We start from the raw sequence: 23404 nt of genomic DNA on the forward strand, positions 1-23404 counted from the left end.
TTGAAGAAAAGGAGAAAAGACAAAGTGAAGAGACAGACTCCGCTAACAGGTGCCTGGGAGTGGCTGGACACTTCTGTCCCACGCCGCACAGAGGCGGATCTGCCTCGGGTCCATGCTGCTCATTCCTTGAGACCAAAGTCGTCCACTGGCCTCAGTGCACTTTCTTGAATACTTGCTTGCAGACCACTCCCTGCACTCTCATCTCCTGCAGCAGAAGCAGATGCTGTGGTTCACCAGAGTCATGTCAGAGCATCTAGGGGCAGGAACTTTGAAAGCATCTAGGGGCTGCTACTGTTCCCCATAACTTGATTTCATGAAATCCTTAGAAAGTCAACTGAATGAGGTCAGCAGAGATCAGTCTCTCCGCATCCTGTAGACAGAGATGGCTGGGGGAATAGATGTGGATCAGAGTGGCCAATAGCCCCCCTTGATGCTTCCCCACCCTGCTATCTTGGAGAGGCCAAAAAGCTTTGGAAGCTGTAGGCCTGAGCCCAGGACAGAGTCTGGGCCTTGGATTGGAAGGAACTGGGCACAGATATATGGCTCAGTAGGTTTCTGCAGAACGGGGCTGCAGTGTGGTACCAGGATGCCAAACTTGAGCCCTAAGCTGGAGTTACCTGTGGAGCTTGGAAATGCCTGGATCTCACACTAGCCCGGTACACGGGTGTCTTAGTGGGTGGAATATTGGAATCACTCTTACTAAAAGCCTTCTAGGCGGTTCTAAAATGCAGCATACCCTTCCCACAGGCCCGGCCCCAGGCCCTGCTCAGCCTGTGTTGAGTGAGGCCAGGTGCAACCACAGTCCTATCGCCACGTCTTCCAAGTTTTTATGAAGGAGACTGGAAATCTGAATATTTGTAGGGCATCTCCTAACTTTTAAATGGCTGGCTGAAGTCTGGAGCTCTTTGAGGGCTAGATGAAGCAGGCCTGTGGCCCCTAGTTTGCAACCTCTGGCATAGAGCCACAGAACTGTTGAGCTCAGAGGACAACAAAGGTCACTTCATCTACTCTTTTCTCTGCAGTCAAGTAACAAAGGCCCAGGAGGAGACTGGCTCAAGGTTGGGTCTGGACTCTCTGCATTAGGCTGGCCACCTCCAAATGTAACCCTCTGTGCCTTTCCCCAGTGCTCACACTTCTCAAAGCTCTTGAAGACCAGAGATCTTTGCAGAACTCCTGTGTGTTCTTAGGCAAATGAGGCTGGGGGAAAGAAGCTACTCAAGGACACCTGGCGAGTGGCCTGGGATCAGAACCCAGGTCACCTGGACCACTCTCTGGGGTAGAGAAGTTACAGGAGGTCTTGGCTTAAGGACATGTGCCTTATAAACTCTCCAGGAGCTAAGTTCTCCGCTGTGGTTCTGTATATGCTTTTCCCAGAGGGTAGACAGAGAGCAAGTGGCTTTGACCTGATGTCCCAGGGTAGAGGACAGGGTGGCTACAGTTTCCCCTGAGCTGGGAAAAGCTTTTCCTTCCCCTGTCATAGACTTAGGTCATATCTTAGAGAAGCCTGGAGAATTTTCCTTGGCTACCAGTCACAAATATTCTCATCACCAGAATAGGAACCATATTCCTATTTTAATTTAATTATTTTTGGTACTAAGGACTAAATCTAGGGGTCTTAACCACTGAGCCACAGCTCCTGCGCTTTTTATTTTTTACTTGGAGACAGGCTCTTTCTAAGTTGCTTAGAAAGGGCCTCACTAATTTGCTGAGAGTAGCCTTGATCTTGTGATCCTCCTTCCTCAGCCTTCCAAATCACTGGGATTACAGGTGTGTGCTATCCTGCCCGGATCATATTCCTACTCTGAGATACTAGAAAGAGACGGAAAATGGGCTCATTGCTGATGATTAAAAGATGCATCTCCTCTTCTGCTTCCTCTGATGGGTGACTGGGTCACTACACCTTGAGAACTCACAGCCTGGTCTTTAAAATCACTTGAACCTTCTTTCCAGGGCCTTGGAATAGGAGCTTCAGAGCAGAACCAAGGCCCAGCCACGGTGGGTGCCTCTTTCCAAGATCCATCCAGACCTCCAGAGTGACAAAGGACCTCTGGGGCACACCTTTCTCCACCAAGGAACCTACCAGGTGCAGCTCATCACCCTCGATCCACTGGGTCCAGCCGCGTCCCTCCTTCTCGCCCTTCTGCACGCACTCGAGCTTGTCACCGTCCCAGCTCACCGTGGTCTGCCAAGCAAGAAGCAGAGTTGTCAGCTGTGAGCGTGCAGCCCCTGGGGAGTAGGGGAGGGGACAGCCCCCAACCTTGATAATGCAGGATCTGCTCAGGTCCATTTTCCTACAGAAAATTTGCAGCCCAATAGTCCCTGTCTACCACATGCTTTTATTAAAGTGTGCAAATCAGTTTTAAAATTTATGAAAACCTTCACACATTTCATTTAAAAAGAATAATTAGGAGGGAAAATGTCGTTGGGTTGGGCTGTGATTGCAAGGATTGAGAACAGGGTTGAGGAGAGGGGCCTGAGCACAGACTGGTGAGGATTGTTTTCCTGCATCTTGCTGGCAGGGGGTGGAAGTCTCAAAGAGTACCTTCCTGTCCCTTTATCATTTAATCCATCCACCCATGGTTTCAACCATTGCTAGGTTCTGGGACATCCAAAAACACCCCACTTCTGCCCTCAAAGAGTCTTCATCTCCCAGGAGAATGATCTTAGGTCTAAATAGCCAGCTATAGGTACAGGTGGCAGCCAGTAGCCACCTGTCTGCTCCACCAGGCCCTCTCTGTGCTGGGTCTAACTCCTCCTGATTGTCCACCTGGAGTGTGGATTGGCATCTCGTTTTGACAGACACAGGGCTGACAACACCTCTCAGAGTCCACATCCTCCTTTAAGCCCTCTCTCCTCCCCTGAGTGCTGTGTGCCCTGCCGGGGGGGGGGGGGGTGGGGGCAGAGCAGGCTGCAGGGAAGTCAAGTCTTAGCAAGCCCACCCAGGAACATGGGGTCAAAACAGTGTGGGAATTCAGAGGCGAGGCAGTCCTAGGTCCTGAGCATGGCCGTGAGCACCTGGCTTCGACTGGCCCCCATGTCCCAAGGCTAGGTACGTGAAGGTGCAGCGGGCATGCGTCCATCATGTTTGTGGCTTCTCACCCCCTTTTGAATAGCCTCCCCAATGGGGCAGCTCCTCATTGTGAGCCCTGCATTCCCACTGCCATGAGGAGAACTCTGTCCCTGCTCACCCTGTGGCTCTGAGCAAGTCCACTCCTGCTCTGGGCCCTGCATTCCCATCTGCCATGTGAGGTCAGTAACTCGCAAGCCTTGGCTGTTGAGAGCGGAGGTTCTAAGATTCTTGCCCACCTACCTTACTCAGCTAAGGGTCAGGGAAGTTAGCAATGGCCTGATACAGATTTGGGAGAGAGAGGGAAATCTGGGAACTGAGTGGAGTGGGTGGGGTACCTCCCTCCTGGTGGACCACGGCCCCTCCTCTCCTCAGTGCCCAACCATGCCCACCAGCCTCCCTTCTGGACTTGCTGATCACTACCGCCCTCTGCTGTTGGGGTGAGGCCTGGGCTGAGATACACAGGAAGTAGGCAGGGGGAGCAAGGTGTGTTCTCCAGCTTTACATAGGCTTAAGAATGACCTCTGCTCTTGGAACCTGTTCCCAGAGGGAGACAGGGCACAGAGAGAGCCGGGAGTAGCCGGGAGAGGTGGCTTCTCTCCCCGGTCCAGAGACTCACTCAGAGCCCAGGTCTAGCCCCAGTGCAGCAAGGTCCCATCTCCAGGACAGAACAGTGTGGTCAATGTCCGATGAGACTGTCACAGCTAAAGGCTTAGGCCACAGACATGACAAGAAGCCCATTCTCTGGGTGTCATCTGTGCCAGGCCTGCCGTGGGAAACGGAGACCCCAAATCAGTCCTCAACCTCAAGGAGTTCCTAAGAACACGGGATCCCCAGGCACGGATCTCCCAACCATGTTTATTCAGAAATCCACTTGGCATATGAAGGCCCCTGACTCCCCCAGAGGAGCAAGAGGACTCGCTTGTCCTCAGGATGATACACAATTTTCTTCCTCTTCCAGAAAGGCCTATGAGCAAATCCATACAGAAAAGATGCCCAAAGAAGAAAATGGTAATAAAATAAATACCTGTCATCTTGCTTCTTCAGAGATAATTGCTCTAACATTTTGGTGTATTTCCATCAAGTCTCTTTTTTTTTTCCTCTATCAAAACACACACACACACACACACACACACACACACGTTTCTGTTTTTACAGAATTAGGTTTGCATCATGCAGGGGTTTGTAGCCTCATTTCTTTGCTCAGTAGAGGCAATTTCCCATTTCAATGAATATTCTCCTTAAGCATTATTTTAATTGTTATGTAACATTCAGGAGATGACTACCTAATTTGCAAGGCCTAACATGAAGTGAAAAGGAGGAACTCTTGCTCAAAAATGATTAAGATATTTAAAACAGCAACAGCAGAGCATTAAACTACGTGAGGCAGTCCCCAAAGGACTGCCCTGGAGACGGGCGCAGAAAGCTGTCCTCCCTGGCAGTAATTTATTGTCCATTCATACCATTATTTAACCGATTACAAATTCCTGGACATTTGGGTAATTTATAATTCTGTGCTACTGTAAATAAGATTTCCTTGCATACATAGTTTTGAACACATTGCTGTCTCAGAATACATATCCGGAGGAGAAACTGTTGCACGGAAGAGTGTGCACACCTTTAAAGCTTTTACTAAATATCCCCAACCTGATCCAGCAGGCTCACAGCTGTTTACCCTCCAACACCAGTGTCACCGAACCCCCATGCAAGAGAGGCTCATTACGGGTACAGCCAGCTTTTGCTCCTGGGCTACTGTCTCACCCTTTCCAGATCACTTGGCATCTTTTAACGGGGGCCATTTGGCTGTAAACAATAACAACACCTTAGCCCCAGCCAGCAACCGGCAGCAGAATATCAGGTGTCATGAGAGATCCAGACGTGCAAGGAGCAGAAGCCTATTTGGGTGCTCAAAGCGCTTTTGAGAACACTACTCATCAGACCTCTTGGAGGGAAGGATCCCTATCACCTGACACCATGTCAGTTGCCAAGGAAGCCCTTCCCTGACCACAAGCCCCTCTTGACTGTGATCCTGGGTGAGCTGGACACAGCACTGACTGTTTTTGTCTGTGTTGGATGTAAGGGGTGACCGAGCTCAAGAGGTTATGTGACTTTATGCCAGTCACTCGGCATAAGGAAAGAATTTGGCCTTGCGTGACTCAATGCACCCTTGTTTCCCAGCCCAGGACAGGACACCTGACAGAGAACGGGGTTGAGGGGAGGGGCCGCTGAGGCCTGAGCTTTTCCCTTAAACATTCCAGAAAGTGTCTAGAAGGTGCTTAGCAGATACTTGCAAAAGCTTTTGAGGACTGCAGGAAAAACAAAAACAAATAAAAAAACTGTGAGCATGGTACTGAGATTCTGAGCAGGCCCCTGGAGGGACACCTTTTGGACACTTTTGGTTCAGTCATTAGGGACCTGGAAACTCAGGGTCCTGGTCCCTGCACCCTCCTTCCATATTCCCTCAACCTATATAAGGTCAAGCCAGCTAAGAACATGCACCTTGGCATCCGCCAGAGCTGGGTCTTCTGTTTGTGGCCATGTGGGATGACTCTAGGCAACTGGACTAACCTCTCTGAGCCTCAGGTCCTCGATGCAAGAAGGTTCAGAGGCCTACTGTGGTAGATGGTTCATGGGTGGCCCCTGCGAATCATATGATAGTCACGTCCTGGGCAGGGCTTGGTGGCTGACTCACTCTGGCCACTGGGGCATCAGCAGGCACGATGCCAACAGTGCTTTCATGAGCCTATGTGGTCCAGGGGCCTGTCCTCTTGGCATCCTGCCCTCCTGGAGCCCAGCTGCCATGCTTTGAGGTGATCAAGGCTCTTCTTAAGAGAAAGGCCATGTGCCAAAGTCCTGGAGGATGGAAGAATGTCCACCTGGAGGACAGCTGAGATGCTCAGCTGAACACAGCCATGTGGAGCCAAGGAACTGCCCAATTACCATGGAGCATTGCGAGACTCTATGGCAGTTTTCTCAAGCTATTAAGTTTTGGGGTAGTTTTTCACATTGTATCAGATAAACAAAATATGTACTTTATAAGTTTATTCTGAGGATTTGAGAAAATATAGATAAGATGCCTAGGGCTGGCATACAGGAGGACTGAATGCAGGTGATCATGAACCTGTGCTTAGACAAGGACAGGGTTCACATGTCCAACATAAACAGTAACTAGAAAAAAAAGTCTTGATTTTTTTTTTTTTTTTTAAGAGTTGGATGTTGGTGAAGCAGTCAGTGATGGACATTGTGGATAAAGTTTTTTGATGCTCCTTTTCCTTCCGGGAGACCCAGATCCAAGAGGAGACCCTGCAGAGCCTGCCCGCTGAGCCAGCCCCGGGAGCCCACGGTGCCTGCTTTCCCTAAGTTCTAACTATTTTTTTACATGGCTAATCTATTTGGAACCTCCCACTGACATCTGGGATGACCCAGCAAGGTGGTTTCGTTCTCCTACTTTATTATCTGTGCTCACTTAAGAGTGGGAATGGATTTTTCTTTTTAAGCTTTGTATCCTGTGGGAATAAACCAACCATTTCTCCGAGGATCAGATCGAACCTAACTGGGCTGGTGTGTGACACTCAGTGGTAGAGTGCATGCTTAGCAGATTCCAGGCCCTGGCTCCATCCCCAGAACAAAAAGGAAAAAAACCAGCAAACAAAAAGCGAGCAAGCAAGCAGAGGGACCCTAAGAACAGAAAAGAGAAGCAGAAAATCAAGGGGGAAGAAAACCCTCAAAAACAACTGAATGGGAAACATCTAGAAGGGGCCTGGTGAGGCAGGTGATTCACTTTCTTGTCAAACAAAATGTAAGTTCTTATAACAAGCTTCTCCAAGACCCAAGAGCTTCTTCATGACCTTCCTCTGAGCTCGGCCGCAAGCCACGTTTGCCAGACCAGGAGCAGTCGGCCACCTGGGACCAGGATTCAGACTTACCTGAACGCCTGATCTGAAAGGGGCTTTAAGAGGTCACTCCATCCAGGTTCCTACATGGACCCCATCACTCGGGGTCCAGTGGGGGAATTTCAGGCAGGAGTTTCATAGGTGAGGCAGATGCCTGCAGGTGTGGGAGGGACAGGGACTCTACTGCCTCCACCTCACCCCCAACCTGGGCTCTGGGATCCCATCTTAGAGATAAAGCCAGACCCATCCAAAGACATGGAGGGGGATGGCCACTGTCAACTTGGCTCCTCAGCAGAAATTCCCACCCAGAGACCACCGGAAAGAGCAGGTGGAGTGGGGCCCAGGGTAGCTGCTTGTAAGCCAAGCCGGCCTCACTTTTCTATCAAGAACTAATAATGACCTCCATTTCTTGGACTGTGTCAGCAGCTTTCTGAGAGAGACGTGTGTGCCAACTGATGAATGAAGACAGCTTTGCACCACTATGATGGGGGGCTGTCATTTCAAAAGCCATTATCCAGCTCCCCAGCCACTTATAAACCCCGGCTGGCACGGCTGTACAGGGCCCAGTGACCCAGAACGCCTGAGTGACCCCATCCCGGGGATGGCTCCAGGCTCACAGGCCCAGTTCAGATGACTAGTACCGGTGGTGACAGACAATTCTCACTAAATGGAGCCATCTCTTGGCAGTGACCTGGCATGACCTACAAATGGTGGGACTCAAACTTTGCTGTCAGGACACTTGTGACATTTATCAAAGCTCCACCATGCTCTTAAACACTCTCAAAGGGCAGATGATGGCGGATCACACTTGTCCACCAGCCCTATCAGGTCCTCTGCTCATGGACATGTCACTGGAGGGTGGGATGGAGTCTTAGTGTCTCTGTGGTTCCAGAGCCCATGGTGACTTTGTTAGCCAAGGCCAGAGACAGGATTGACCTAGCTCTGACTCCAAAGCCCATGTGCTCGTTCTCTCTCTCTCTCTCTTATTTATTTATTTATTTATTTATTGGTACTGAGGATTGAACCCAGGGGTGCTTAGCCATTGAGTTACATCCCCAGCCCTTTTTAATTTTTATTTTGAGACAGGGGTCCTGCTAAGTTGCTGAGACTGACTTTGAACTTGCCATCCTCCTGCCTCAGCCTCCTGAGCTGCTGGGATTACAGGCATGAGCCACTGTACCCAGCAAAGGCCATATCTTTAGATTTGGGAGTAAAATTAAAAAACCAAACAGCAAGTGGACACTTCTTGTGCATCCTGTGATGGCTAGAGATGCCAGTTGGCCCTTCCTCCCGGAATCTGACTTCAACATGTGGTTCTCCCTTTAGGACACGTATGTTCCTGGGAGAATGATGAGTGCAACATTCAGTGCTTTGTTAAATAAGCCGTAGGATGGGAAGGGCAGGGTGGGTGACAGGGAATGGGCCAATTGCCAGGGACTGTGCTGAGAGTTTTCCACGATCTTAAAGTGTCAGGGCTGAGAAACGACCAGCTCACCACCTAGGGAGCTGGGCTGTTACTGAACCCAGTTGTTTGCAGCCAAGTCCACAAGTTTCCTGTGAGACCAGGCCGGCAAGTGGACAGCGGGTGGCTCCTGTCCTCCTGGTCCATTCCTGGGGGCTAGCAATGACCTAAAATCAGCCCAGAGCCAGGGTACTATAAAAGCAGATTAAAACTAAATTAATAAGGCCTTAAAAGGCAAATGAGTAATTAGAGACATAAAAGCTGTCAGAGGCAGCTACCAGGAACCAGGGTAGGCACCCAAGGCCTTTGTGGGCCTGGAAGAATGCGATTCCACCGTGAAGAACTTAGCAGCAAATGATAACATGATTCTTAGGAAAAATAAAATGAAAAAAAAAAAAGTCCAGACCAATAATCTTGACGTGTTATTTTTTCCCTCAAACATTCCAGAAAGGGTCTAGAATCAACCTAATCTGTCAGAGTGCTCAGGGCCCCACAGAGGCCCAGTTTCTGGATGGGGAGGTGGGAAGTAGGGCTGGAGAAGGTCACAGGCCTGTGGCACCCAGCCCTGCCTGGGGGATCAGGGAAGGCTTCCTAATGGAAGCGAGAGCATCCCTGTCACCCCGGTCACCATAATGACATGTTTGGGGATGATGTGCCAGGTTGGGAATCAAGTATGGATGATATCAAACTGATTCCTCAGGACTTCCTGGAGCAGGCACACCCTCCCCAGTTTACAGCTCTGCAGACCGAGGACCTTGCCATGAAGTGGGAGGATGAGCTTTGACTCTGAGGACATATCTGTGTCCTCAGCTACTGGGCTCTGCCGTTCCCTGACCTAAGCTGCCCCTTGGATGAGCAGTGGATTTTGCAGGATGGTCCCGTATCAGGCAATGGCACCCAGCAGTCACGGGGTCCATACCTGCTGCACAGCAGCTTCAGGACTGAGGAGGGTGTGAGGCAAAGGGCTCAGACTATTGGAGCAGGGGACACCAGAAGGAGCTCCAGCAGGAGTGCCAGGTAGGCAGGAGTGCCAGGTAGCCAGAGGGGCAGAGGCCCATCAGGGAAGGCTTCCTGGAGAAGGTGTGGCTAGAAGTAATGTTAGACCTGATGCCAGAAAAAGCCACAGAATTAGGTTTAGGAAGAAGAATAAGAAAGAAAAGAAACAAGAGGACCCCTCACAAAGGTACCAATAAGAACAAAAGCAGGGAGCTGGCTGGACTGTCTCTTGGCATCACATTCTCCATGAAGCCAGACCCTGAACTTGCTGGGGAGATGGCTCAGAGCCTCCCTTCTTCCTCATTTCATGTCTGTGGCTCCAGCTGGCCAAACCTGGGATCATGGAAAAATGCAGCTGCTTGCTTCTCTGGCCCTGGCCACCGGGGGGCCCAGGAATCAGCTGTTGTCAGTTCCCCCAGCATGGGGTGGTGTGGGGGTGGGGTGGGGCTGGGAAGATGGGGGGATAGAAATAAGCGAGCGCCATGTTCTGCTAGAGAATGCTCCCAGGAGCTTGGGAGGCCTCAGCTTCTTTCATACAAGTTTCTGGTCTATTTTTTAAAATTTGATCTTTCAAAGTGAAAAGAAATAAGTGTTGCTCAGAAGATAAAAAGATGCAATCTCAGTAACCAAGAAGAATGAGCAGGTCAGGATCTCTCGATGGAGGGCTCCTTGGGGTCTGGGGTCCTTCTGCTCACTGCAGGATACCAGCCACCAGAATTCGTGGCAGAGAAAGAGCACAGTGCCATTTGTTGAGTGAATGGTTGGCAAAAAGAATTAGGGGCACGCCTCACTCCTCAGGCAACACACTTCTCCTGCTTTATGACAAAATATCCGAGGCACCGTGGCTGAATTCTCTTCCCTAAGCTGGCTTATAGAAATGGGTAGGCCAGGGAGTGATGTGGTAATTACTCCATTTCTTGGGGTCCCCTTTCCTTCACCTGCAAAATGGGGCTAGATCTGCCACTGAGCACAGCCATCAGAGGACATGGCACAGGCTGCAGGGACCCATGTCCATGCAGGACACACACAGTATGGACTGTGCTCCCCTCTGCTTGGCCTTGCCCAGCCTGTTCTCTGTGGCCATGGAGTGGCACATGCCCTTTTCCTGCTCTGTTCTCAGGAGCCTCCTAGCTCTTCCCTTGGTGGCCAGGATACCCTTCCCACATGTGACCACCCCCAGAATCTGTCTCCTGAGGTGACAGTTCCCAGGGATGGTGGCACTGTACATTTTCCCACCTGCTATTCTCCATTTAATCCTTACCATGAAGGACGTAACCCTGCTTTATGATTATTTCCATTTTGACTGGTAGGGAGAGGCCCAGAGAAGTGACGATGGTTTTGTTTGTCTCCAGAATCTCTCCTACAGTCTCCTGCATTGAGGGATCAGTCCCCAGCTGGTGGCATATTGAGAGATGGTAGAAACTTTAGAGTGGAGCCTATTGGAGGAGGTGGGTCACTGGGGGTATATTTTGTCCCTGGACTCTTCCTCCCTCCCTTCATGGCCTCCACCAGGTAGCAGCTCTGCTCCGCCATGCACTCTCCGCCATGATGCTTTGTCTTGCCAAAGGCCCAAAGCAATGGGACCAAGTGACCAAGGACTGAAACTTTTGAAATCATGAACCAAAATAAATCTTTTCTCTTTTAAGTTGATTTTCTCAGGTATTTTTGTCACAGTGATGGAAAACTGACTAACAGAATTAGGCTGCAGACAAACACATGGGTACAGGAGGGCCTGGAACAGTTGCCTTCCTTGAATCTGGGTTCTCAGTCAGCAATGTGGCCTCCATTACTGGGAAGAAGAGGCTACAAATCAGACCTAACTACCCTGTGTTTGACGATTCCATCCCAAAACATCGGTAGTATATCAGGGGACGCTGCATTTGAGATATCAAAAATCTCAGAGAAAGTAATCCAGAGCACTGACCCTGTGCCATCTCTCCTTACCGACCATCTGAGGCCAGACTGCCTAGATTCCCATATTCTAGCTCCATCAGCTACCTGACCTGTCTGTCCTGCATCTCATTCTCTTCATATATAATATAGGAAGAATTTGGGCACCTTCACCATTGGAATTGTTGTGGGGATTAAAAGAATTAATGTACAGAAAATGCTTAGAATTCCTGGTGCAGGAGAAATACTCCACAAACATTAGCTATCATTAAGTGGGATTAAAGTGGATCTTGCAGGGAGACAGTCAATGACTACCCTTTATATTGTTCTGCTATTTTCACTTAACACTCATTTTAGCAAACACATTGGAAGCCCTGAAGATGCAAAGGTGTGAGCCCCTCCTGTCTGGAACCTCAGATGCATTAACCAGCTGCCCAGTGAACTTGAGCCAAAAGGTGGCAGAAGGCAGCGGTGGGAAGGAAATCGGGGTCAACAGAGGAGCCATCTGGGCTGGGTCTCTACCGATGGGCAATCATCCTCCCAGGGAAGTGAACAGAGATGCAAAGAGGCTGGCAGATGAAGGCGCCTGCCAGTGGTGGGCTGGGACCAAGGATTTCAAAGTAGGGAGCCGGCTGGAGAGCCAGCGGGCTCTGGCCTCCCACTGGGGAGCCTCTGGGGGTGTGGAGCAGGGAGCAGCGTGATCCGATTCCCTTTTTATTATGAGAAGGATGGGCTGAAGTGTTGATGGTGGACAGGAGATGGATGCGAAGATACTGCAGTAATTAAGTGAAATAATCCACGGAAAGCGCTGAGCTTGGCACATGGTATGCACAAGAGATGTTAATTGTTATTATTATTGTTATTATTATTACAGGCAAGAGATCTTCCAAGCAGTGGGATGGGAAAGGAGGACAGAGATGTTCAGAAGCACAATCCATGGAACTTGTTGACTAATTGCCCATAAACACTTTCTTTTATCTTCCCAGTGATGGTTTACACGGCTGTGGAGTGGTCTACGGAATTAAAAAGCCACAGTGTCTCTAACCACCCATGATGTTTTGGCATTTAGGAACACCAGCAGGAGAGAGCCTGTTCTACAAACCACAAAAAGCCAGGAGTCAGAACTAGCTGAAGTCAAAACCTGAGGCAACGGCTACCCAGTCATCGGATCCTGGGGGGACTTTCAGTTCCCATAAAATGGAAGGGTAGCGCAGGTGTGGTGGTGCACGTGTGTAAACCCGGTGGCTTGGGAGGCTGAGGCAGGAGGATCACAAGTTCAAAGCCAGACTCAGCAACTTAGTGAGGCCCTAAGCAACTCAGACCCTCTAGATAAAAAAATAAATTAATAAATAAAAAGGGCTGGAAATGTGGCTCAGTGGTTAAGCACTCCTGGTACCCCAAATAAGTAAATAAATAAATAAAAGGGAGGGCATCTGGAGGATGACATAGACATACATACACACAGTCCTGGGACAGCACGGCCACACAGTAGGCCTGCAGGGTGGTTGGGCTTATGTGAGTTGTTGAGGATTACCATCACAGAGCTACACACAGATACCTTTGTCCAAAGAGATAAATGGGGTTTTTTGTTGTTTTTTCTTCTGAATGATTTTCCTGGAATATAATCCCGTAAGTGGGATCTCTGAGTCAAACAGTAAAATGATTTTCTGACTCACTGCACATTGCCAGACAGGTTTTGTTTTTTCCCCTCCTTTCTTTCTGAATGCAGGGCCAGTTTCACTCTAAGGCTGGTGAAGATGGTTTCTGGATACCCTGGGTTCCCTGGATTCCTACCTTCACGTCCATCTTGTTTGTTTCCTGGAGTAACCCCGGGTTGTCCTTGGACCCTCAGATCAGGAAAGAAAGAAGAAGGGGGATGGGAGGGGGGGGGGAGTAAGGGACGAGGTTAAGGTAGGAAGGAAGGAAGGGAGGGAGGAAAGGAAGGAGGGAGGGAAGGAGGAGAGGAGGGATTAGTACTATCCCTATGTTGGTGGGAGCTGTTGCTCTAAGGCGCTCTAAGGCATTTGCATATTAAAGGAAATATCTAGAAAGTCTTTGGAGTATTTCACCAATATAAATGTGCTCCAGTTGTGGAATTTCAGATTGCATGAGGGATACCTGGGGCTCCTGTTTGGAGGACAAAGGGCAGGTTGGTCTCTCTCTCTCTCTCTCTCTCTCTCTCTCTCTCTCTCTCTCGTAAATTGAGCACAGTCCTTTCTCTCAGAGGAGTTTTCAATCAATTCCAAGTAAAAATACCAATAAATCCTGAGCCTCAGTTCAGAGCCTGCAGCAGGACCCAGGCTGCAGGCAGGGCTGCATTCCAGAGGGTGACCGCCATGGGGCCCATGGTCTGTGCAGACAGGGGCACACACTCCCTCAAGCCCCCTTCTCTTCCAGCAGCCCTGGCAGAGGACAGCGGCAAACATCTTCCAGATGCCCAGAGGCTTCTGGCCCCACCCACCTCTTCTGGTTCTTCTGTGGAGCCAGGGCCTGGGTTGACCACCAGGGCCCAGAAACCAGGAGGCTGGGGGCTGGTCAGGCCAGAGCACTGGAGGCTCAGGCTGGAAAGTGCTTTAGCCACTGTCAGAACCACCTGTTTGGGACTCTAGAGGGCGCATGGCTGAAGGTTGGGGCCACTCCAACACTTATAGGGCTTCTACAGGACTGTTTCCCCTTCAAGTCCACATGCCAGCCTCCCTTGCTGGGCCAGGGAGGCCAGGAGGCTCTGTCCCAAGGGCAGAGGACAGACTCAGGCACCAGGGGCACTCCTCTCCCACCCCGCAGGGTCTTACACATGATGAGTCAGAAACTGAACAGCCCAACCCTGTCTGACCTTCAGCAGCCAGCCACAGAACCATGCTCCAAGCCCCCTGAGCTCTCACTGCACACCAGGCACCATGGGACAGCGTGGCATGTGTCTGGCACACTGACCTGCATGCTCCACTAGGACCATGCCACACCCATTACAACGTGGGTCTGAGTCCCCTAGAAGACAGGAGGGGCTCTGTCATTACCTTGACCATGGAGTACGGCAGACCAGCTGCTCTGTGACTACTAAGGTTAGGATAAGTGTTCCCCAAAGGCCCACATGCCTTGGTCCCCAGACTGAGGTGCTAATGGAAGGTGGTGGAATTTTTAATAGGTGGGACCTACTTAGAAGTCTTCTCATCATATGAGGACATGCCCTTCAAGGGCACATTGGGACCCTAGCTCCTCCTCTTTCATTTCTGCTATGAGGCGAACAAACTTTCTCTTCCATGGGCTCCTCATCACAGACCCAGAAGCAACAGGGTCAACAGACCATGGGCAGAAATCTACAACACTGTGAGCCAAAATAAACCTTTCCTCTTTTGAAGTTGATTATCCTAGGTATTTTTTTACAGCAATGGAAAGTTGACTGACACAGTGATTTCAGAGGCTAGATAGCTCATAAAGATGTCATATAATTCTTCCTTGTTTTTTTTTTTTTTTTTTTTAGATTTTCATTATAGGAACCTAGCTACCATGTTGTGAGGAAGCCCAAGCAGCCAGTGGATAGTGAGCTAGTGAGCATGAGTGAGCCATCTGGAGAGAGAATCCTCCAGCTTCTAGCTGACTGGGAATGCAGCAGACACAAGCCATCCCCTCTGAGCCCTGCTCAAACTGCAGACTTGTGAACAAAGTAAATAACTTGTTTTAAGGCATTAAAATAATCTCAGGATGATTTGTTACACATCAATAAAAAAACTGAAATAATTCATTACCACATCTAATCCTCATGACAATCCTTTAAATGGGTACTACCACTGACTCCGCTTTACCAACGTGGACAGAGGGATCAGGGAAACACAAGGAAACACAGCTAAACAGTGGGACCAGAATTCAAATCCAGGTCCAACTCAAAGCCAAAGCTCCTGACTGCTCTGTCACACCCTATCTACTCAGTTGCACAAACTCCACTTGGAACCTCGGGTGCAGCCTTCATAGGCTGCTGCAAGACTGATATTCACAGGTAGCCCTGCCACCTCCAAGGAGAGGGCTGCAGGGCTGCTCCTCTCCACTCCTCTTCATCCCTCAGAACCGGGCACCTTTAACCCCAGCACAAGATCAAGATAAGAACACCATAGGAATCTGGCATGGGCCTGCTGCTTCGCTGCTTCCTCCTTTTCCTTTCCTATAGATATCAAAAGCATGGTCTTCTAACCAACATTGGCAACAGCGGGGAGCCTGTCAGAAAGATAAGTGCTTAGGCCCAACCCAGAGCAGCCGGATTAGAAACTCAGGGGTAGGGCATGGTCCAGCGAGAGAGAACTACTGTTCTAAGTACTTACGAGGTTCCCTCAGATGCAAGTGATGGGAAACTAGCCCAAAGAGCTTACAGGGAATGAAATGGAAGATACTGACTTAAGTGCATGGGAAGCCTAGAGTGGCATTAGGGTCAGGAACTCCTGTACCTCTCCAGTGTTACTTCCCTCGGTCTGTCTGTCTGTCTCTCCTGACCTCATCTTATTCTCTTCCTTCTGTTGGATTTCTCCATGCAGTCATGGAAGGCAGCAGAGAGGGGCTTCAGAGAGTCCCAAGCTTACCTCATACCACTTTATCAATGTCCAAGGAAACAGAATTCACCTCTTTCCCGGGATCCCTAAATTAAGGAAAGGGTCCAGCTTGAGTCAAAGACACAATCCTGTGACAGGCCATGGAATCCCGTGGCCACCTATCAGAAGGTGCTCGTCCCAAGAGAGGCAATGCACTGTGATTTTCAGGCCCACCAGGACCTACATGGTGAGCAGGGGTTACTACCACCCAGAAAAGGACGTGCTTCTCTTTGCAGGGTCAGGGAAGCAATGTAGATCAGAAAATCAAACCACTGTAGCTCTCTCATGAAGATCTGGCTATCCTATGTGAACAAGCCTTGGGATAGCAGAAGAGGCCCCACAGTGTGGTGACTACGCAAGTCCTTTTCTCCTGTACTGTCTTCACGGTCCTCAGGATTTGCCTTCTGAGACAGGCAGAATAGCAATCATGGTGCCCATATTGCAGATGGGCAAACAGAGGCAGTCTGTCTAACTGGCCAAGGTTACCCTGGCTCCTAGGTAACAGAGGGGATTCAAAACCAGCTGTGCTGACTCCACCAGCACAGCTCCTCCTCGTCCCAGGCCCATGGTAGAGAGTTTTACAAACACACGCATCAGAATCCTCCCCCTGCCGCAGCTGGCAGAGGAGCATGGAGCAAGAAGGCCCTGCCCCTCTCTGCGCCTTGATTTTCATCTGTGAAGTGGGTATGACGAATACTTGCAGAACAGCATTTGCTGTGGAGACCAAAGGAGAAAACAAACGTACTAACAGCCCTTGTTGCAGGCCTGGGAAAGACTCGTGCGTGTTATTTTCCTTTCTTCCTGTCTAATAAGACTCCAAACCTAACAAACCAGCGTGATTTTTGAAAGCTGCTTTGTGAATTTTACTTGGTTGCTTTAATTCTTCTTCTCCTTTTTTTTTTTTTTTTTATAATCCTCAAAAACATGCTGCTGACACCCGGTTTCAAAAGGTCAGAGAACTTTAAGCTAAGACATGAAAGAGGTCCTGTGTTTCCGTCCTGGAAGGGCCCCAGCCTGTTGCTCAGGCCTGATCAGGGCAGGGTTGGCTCTCAGAGGCTTCAAAATCCAAAGGAATTCTCTGCTCTGTAGCCAGGGGAGTTGATTTTGCCATTGGCATTGTGTTTGTTAACGTAAGAACCAGAAGATCCCTTTAATGGGTCAAGAGCAGGATCAGAGGCTGGCAAGAGTTTAAACCAAAGTGGGAACAGCAGCTCGGTGGATTTCACGTATTATCATGTATAATTAAATGGCAGGAGGCTGGACAGAGGGATGTAAGGTAGTCAAGGAGGGAGGGAAGGAAACACAGAGGGTAAAAGGGATTTTGAAAATCCTAATGCTAATATGGAAAGATGCCTAAGAAATATTTTGGGTAAAAAAAAAAAAAAAAAAAACTATGTGCAGAAAAGTGGATTGATCCTTCCTTCCTCCCTTCCTCCTCTCCCTCCGTCCCTCCTTCCTTTCTTCCTTCCACCCTTCTGGCTTTAGAGGAAGATATTGACCAGTATTGACTAGTTGACCAATCAATAGATAGCTTATGCATTTGAGGAGTTTCTGGATAGATCCACTAGGAACTATAACAGTGACGACTCCCAGGGCCTGTACTCCCTGGTGCTATTTGAATTTTTTTCCCCCTTTTATAATAAAAACAAAGGAGGCCCCAGTCAGCCAGGGCTGGAAGTGGAGGGCAGGCCCTGGGGAGGGGTCATCCTGAGTTCAAAGCTGGATGGGAAGGCGAGGCCTCAGTCAGAGGGAGGTTCCAGGCCCCAGTGAACAAAGCCGCTCCTCCAGGGAGACGCTGACCTGGTGTCCACCACCAGATGACAAATGGCCCTTCTGCCACCACCACGTGGAGCCAGGCTCACGGCTGTGATTCCTGGCGGAGGCTCAGTCTCTTCCCACAGAAGCGACTCACTCAGGAGGGAGTTGGGGACAAAGAGTGGAATGGCTTCAGAGGGACTCCTCACCCAGGAGTGGGCTGAAGACCACCTTCCTACCCCAGCAGCCCCCCCCCCTCACCTTGCCAAACCCCTATAGGCTGTGTGTGACAAACGCTACCCGTGTCCTCCTGGGTCTGTGGACATTTTAATGGGACGGACACCAGAGACAGGGAAGAGCCCCTGCCTGCTGGGCCCATGTCCACAGAAACCATGGCCCTGCTGCCCATGGGGCCTGCAGGATCTGAATAGCCAGACTGGGGAGGAAGCTGAGCCCTCAGGCTGCACAGATCTGAAACCCTGGTCCCCCTGCTGGGGAGAGACTGCAGGGACATTTCAGGTGTGACTGGGCACAGACTGCAATGTGCATAGGGTCAGACCAGTGGCCCAGGGTCCTCTACACCAAATGTTACAGTTTTTCCACTTTTCACAGAGGGCTCAGGTGCAGAGAGACACAGAAAGATGCTTCCGTACTCCACAGCAGGGGCTTCAAGCATTAGCAGCCTCAAAACCTGACTCCTGGGGTTTCTAAGGCAGCGGCCAGGGGCTGGCCTTTCCATTACCAAGAGGCTGACTGTGCAGCTACTGCCTCTCCTTCCACTTTGGCCCAGCTCTAAGGGAACACACTGAGCCAGCAGTGACAAATGCCCCCTTGATCCTTCATTTCAGGTAACAAGGTGGGTAACCTGGAGAATGTCTATCAAAAAGGAGCAACTGTGTCAGTGTCCTGGGGATCCACAACCTGCAGGGACAGACAGACAGACAGGCGCCTGGTGTTTTCTTCCTTTCTTTTCTTTACTTTCTCTTTTTCTTTTCTTTCTTTCTTTTTTTGTAAGAACAGCTAGAAATATGGATTTTTCTATGAAATCTTACAATCTCTGGCCATCTTTGGCATCTGGCTTTAAGGTTTTTCCAACATTGTGCAGGCCCAGAACTATCCATCAGCAGGCTGGACTCCACCGCTGGCTACTGCCCTGGAATATAGATAAGGTTCCCATGGAAAAGTCCTGATCCAGCCAGAGGGCCTCTGGTGCTCTGCAGAGGAATGTCAGCCTGGCCTAGTCTCACTCTACCAGGACCGCCCTCCTGCCTGTCAGGGTCACATCCAAGGTCCCTTGGTCCTCAAGGATCTGCCCTCCCCATCATGCTCAGCCATCTCAAGTCTTTGCGGAATCCACCTCTCTCCTCTCCAAAACCCCGGCACCCAGGCCCTCTGGGCTTGAGTGTGCACGGGTTTGCTCTGAAATGCTCTTCTCATGTCCTCCAATCTGCCCTATTTCTTCCTTGTCCATCAAGGTCCTGCTCAGCTGTCACCTTCTTGGAACCTTCTCTGACACTGCTCCCCCACCCCCGGCCCTGTTGGTTCCATCACTGGGCTATTACTGCCCAGTGACGCCTCTGTCTTCTAGACTGGCCTGGACATCCAGGAAGTCTTGCTGCCTCTGTGTCCCTGAATCTGAGCTGGTGCAGGGCCTGGTGCAGGACAGGTCTGACATAACGTTTACCAGGGCACTGTTCTCTTGGCCTGGGTCTTCCTCTCATCCCGTCTGCCTGGCTACTTCCTGTCCATCCTTCAAGACTTGGCTCAGACTGGGAACCATCCCGGACCTCTCAGACTGCAGTGTTTCTCTGCCCCTGATCACCCTACGGTATGAGGGTATGAGTGGCTGCCTCAGTCTGTCCCCTCCCTTCTTCCCCCCAGGGCTCCATGAGGACAGGAATCATCTCACTGACACAGGGGCTCCAACACAGAGGCAGCACCATGAAATGCTTGTAGAACCCAAAGAAAGGAATGAATGAAGAACGAGACTCCTGGAAGGTGCTGCGAACATACCCCTGGCTGCTGCTCTGGGTGCTGGGTTCTGAGCGCAGCACAGGGGCACAGAATGCGGGGGAAGTAATTTTGACAATCACCTAACCCAGGACAGCTAGGGGCACTAAGAGTCCACGGCCAAACTGGCCTCTGGGAAACCAACTGCTCAGATACACAAGTCCAAGGCCCCACAGCTGCCCTAACTCCTCATCCTCCACCACCCCCAGTGTGCTCTTCGTGGTGGTGCCAAGGTGCACAGCATCCAGCAGGCTGCCCAGAGAGAGGGGCTTCTCTGCACTGCTGGGGTCCAAGCAGAGGCCAAGCAGACCAGAGGGCCAGGGCCACCCCACCTCCCAGGAGTCAATGGCGAGGTGAGAGAAGGCTGTCTACTTGGGAGTTTGCCCAGCTGCCAGGCCCTCCTACCACACTGGATTGAGAAAAGCTGGCTACTCTCCCTTCCTGTGTGTCCCAAACCCTCCCTTCCTCCTCCTACAGATATCTGGGACCCTCTCCTCTGGATGGCCACACTCCTCGACGCTCATCATATGTGTCCCTGTGGATTGGGGGTCTATGTGCTTCTGGGCATCGGGATTGACACATCTGCTGTCCTGCTCCTGGTGTGGTGACCACCACGGGAGGGAAGCAGTGGCTAATTCAGATCCTTCCTCTGCCATTTAGGACCCTCCTCAAGGTGATAAAAAAAAAAGGATTTAGAGAAATATTTTTTATAAAGCAAAGTTGCAAAGGGTCCTGTGAGGATGTGAATGAATGCAAACTCTGAACAGTGTCTGGCACACAGCACGGGATGACCAATATTCACTAGGTGATCCAAAATTGCTTCGTGTGTTCATGGATGATGGAGAGACTGAAGAGTGAAGATAACCAGCCGAGTACAGAAGGTGCATGCGGCATGGTAAGGACCCCAGAAAAGAGATGGAGATGTGTCCTGCTAGTACCCCAAGAGTGAGGTGGGGACAAGCACTGTCCTCATGGAGCACAGGTCCCTGCAGTAGATAGGATGCTGTCTGGGCAGTGACTAGAAATTGAGACCCTCTCTGAGCTCTCCTTCCTCGTTGGGAGCCTCTCTGGCGGACAAGAGGCCTTGAGACCTGAGTCATAACATGACATTTCTTACAATAGCCTCTTTTTCCCGCAGTGGTCCCTTCAAGGACACTCCTTGCTCGCTACTCCCTCTTCCCACCATTCCAAACAGCAGACTGGGCACCAGTCCTGAGTGCCTGCTGAGGAGTAAGCACGGTGGGGTGACTTGTCCAGGCTGGGGCTCTTTAATACCAGACGTGGGCACCCCATCAATAGTGGTCCTACCAACTCAGCCATTCTGTTCCTGCAAAGTCCATCAGCAGAGGGGCCTGGCAGAACACAGGCGTGTGGGCCACCCATCAGCAGGGTTCAGGTCCCCTGCTCTTTGTCTCCTCTTCTCTCTGAGCCTCAGTCATAGCATGAATATGAATTACTAAACCCTCCTTCTCAGGGCTGTGGTGTAAAATGGCAGCCATATGCAAAGCACAAAGCAGACCTAGCAGCAAGACCCTCAGCAAATGGTGGGAGGGGTGTGTGAGGGCCCCTGGATAGCACAAGTCAGTTCCTACCCACACAATGGAAACACAAGCCAGTTCCCTACCCAGACAACGGAAGCAAGCCCGAGACTGGGAATACCCTGACCTCCCAGAAACCCCAGAAACAGAGAATGTTGTTGGAGGCCTGGGGATGACCTTCCGGAACTGCTGTGGCAGCACTAATTGGGGTCTCCTGGTCACAGCTTCCCATCCTTGGGAAGGAGAGGAGCAGGGCCTTCCCCATCCCCCACTGCCGCTTCCTCTGGCCTGGGCTGCAGGGGCACTGACCTGCCCAAAGGTTCAAAGGAAGCTCAGTAGGCAGAAAATAATAGGGTGGGTCAGGGGATGACCAAGGGCCAAGTCCCAGCTGGTATGACCCAGCCATCCCAAGGATGGGCAGATCTGGAGGCTTCCAGAGAGATCAAGGTGCCTGTTCCCTAGGGGACCTCACATGGGGGTTTACTGCAAGTTTGCGCTTCAGGGTGGTGTCCTGTATTGCTTTTTTCTTTCCCTTTTTTTCCTCTAGCAGCCCCTAGTCTGCTAGGGGGCACAGGATGGACTTGGAACCCCAGGTCGCTGGTCCCTAGCCAGGGTCTCCTGGACCCTTCATCTCTTCAGAGACTGTTCTTCACCTGTAAGAGGGGAAACTCCTGCTGCCCTCAGGGCTGTGGGGAGCCTTGGTGAAGTCATGCGCCTAACATATCTGGCAAAGCGCCTGGACAGGGCAAATTCAGCAACCAAAGCCTGCATAACTACACCAGCAGGTTTGGATGTGGGGGGGGGGGGGTGCTTGCTGACTGGGTGCTGCCTGCCCTGCGGGCTGGGAATGGGAAGATCCGCAGTCTTTCACAGCACAAGGGCCTTTGCACCTCTCAAAGATCAACTAGCCGGGGGCCTTTGGTCAGATCTCCTGAGCAGGAGACACCCGGGACTCACGAATCCTCACCATGCACTTGCGGTCATCTATGCCCGCCAGGTCCTCCTCAAACTCCTTCCCAACCTCGAAGTCCATGATGTAGTTCCTAAAAGTGCTCAGCGTGCGGATGATCATGTGGTCGCCTTCCTGCACGATCTCTTTGTCTGGCTTCAGCAAGTTGGCGATTTTGCGCAAGGCCACATTGACATCTGCAAGGGGTGCGGAGACAGGGGAAGGGAGTTGGCAGGAAAACTCGAAAGAGAACCTTTCCCGGGGGAGGGAACGCGCGCGACCCAGGAGCGGTTCCAGGAATGCAGTTAGGATTCCCCGCTGGCTTTGCGCTCTTTTCTCTTTTCCACTTGGCAACAAAGTTTTCTGCTCTCACACTAACCTTTAAAAACAAAAACGAGCAAACCAAGGCCAGCTCTACTAATTAAATTATCCGCGTCCAGAGCCAACAAGCAGACGCTTGCCACCAATTAACCCTTGCAACCCCGGAGCCTCCGATTCGCATCCCGCCCGCCGCCCTCGCAAGCGCTGGTCGCGGTCGCCCGTCCTGGCGCCGGGGTGCACCGGGTGGCGGCTGCCCAGGAGGAGCAGGCGGGTGACGGCTCGCGGGACCCTGGGGACCGCGGGGGCAGCGCTTACCGAGCGCACGCAGGTACTCCTCGAAATTCTCGTTGGCCAGCATCTTCCAGTACCCGTTGAAGTCGACTGGCATTTCGGGGAGTGGCGGGAGCGTCGGTCACGGAGCGGGCGGGAGCGGCTCTGGGCTGTGCCGGGGCAGCGGCAGCGGACGCGATCTGGGTGGTGGGCGGCCCGGAAATGCGCGCTCTCGGGGGACAGGGTCTCCGCGGGGCGGCGACAGCTGGATTCCTAGCGCGCACAAAGCCCGCAGGAGGATCCATTGTAGCTGTCGCTCCTCCCCCTTGGCGGGGGCGGGGCGGGGCAGGTTGGAGGGTCAGATTTGTCCCTCGCCGCGGGCCACCTTCGTCTCAGACTTTCCATTCGCTTCCCCTGTAAAGGAAGAGGAGGTGATGGGACTTGAGAGGTCCCTTTATTGGTCCCAACTTTTCGGTTCCTGAGGGATTCCTTTGAACACCATGAACTTGTCACCCTCGGCGGCCACTTGAGGCCTGGGAATCAGACTCCTCAGGTTTGCTGGAGGGATTAGGGAAAGAGGCCACTTCACAGGCCTTTGTCTAAGGCTCCGCTCTGCCCCCCACCCCCAACCCGCGCCCCAGTGGGCCCTGCAGTAAAACTCTGGGGAGAAGAGGGGGGG

General features: G+C 51.3%; 1 protein-coding gene across 1 annotated transcript; it reads right to left on the reverse strand.

The window, feature by feature from the left end:
* Rbp1 (retinol binding protein 1) lies at positions 1 to 23109 on the reverse strand. Its single transcript, XM_026385066.2, is given in 6 exon segments — positions 1 to 205; positions 2081 to 2182; positions 22153 to 22331; positions 22771 to 22863; positions 22866 to 22967; positions 22970 to 23109. Coding segments are annotated over 6 exon segments (591 nt in total). The 5' UTR covers positions 23031 to 23109; the 3' UTR covers positions 1 to 151.
* Between the last annotated feature and the right edge of the window lie 295 nt (positions 23110 to 23404).

This window comes from Urocitellus parryii, chromosome 2 (genome assembly GCF_045843805.1).
Source record: "Urocitellus parryii isolate mUroPar1 chromosome 2, mUroPar1.hap1, whole genome shotgun sequence".
In the NCBI taxonomy this organism is placed as follows: domain Eukaryota; kingdom Metazoa; phylum Chordata; class Mammalia; order Rodentia; family Sciuridae; genus Urocitellus; species Urocitellus parryii.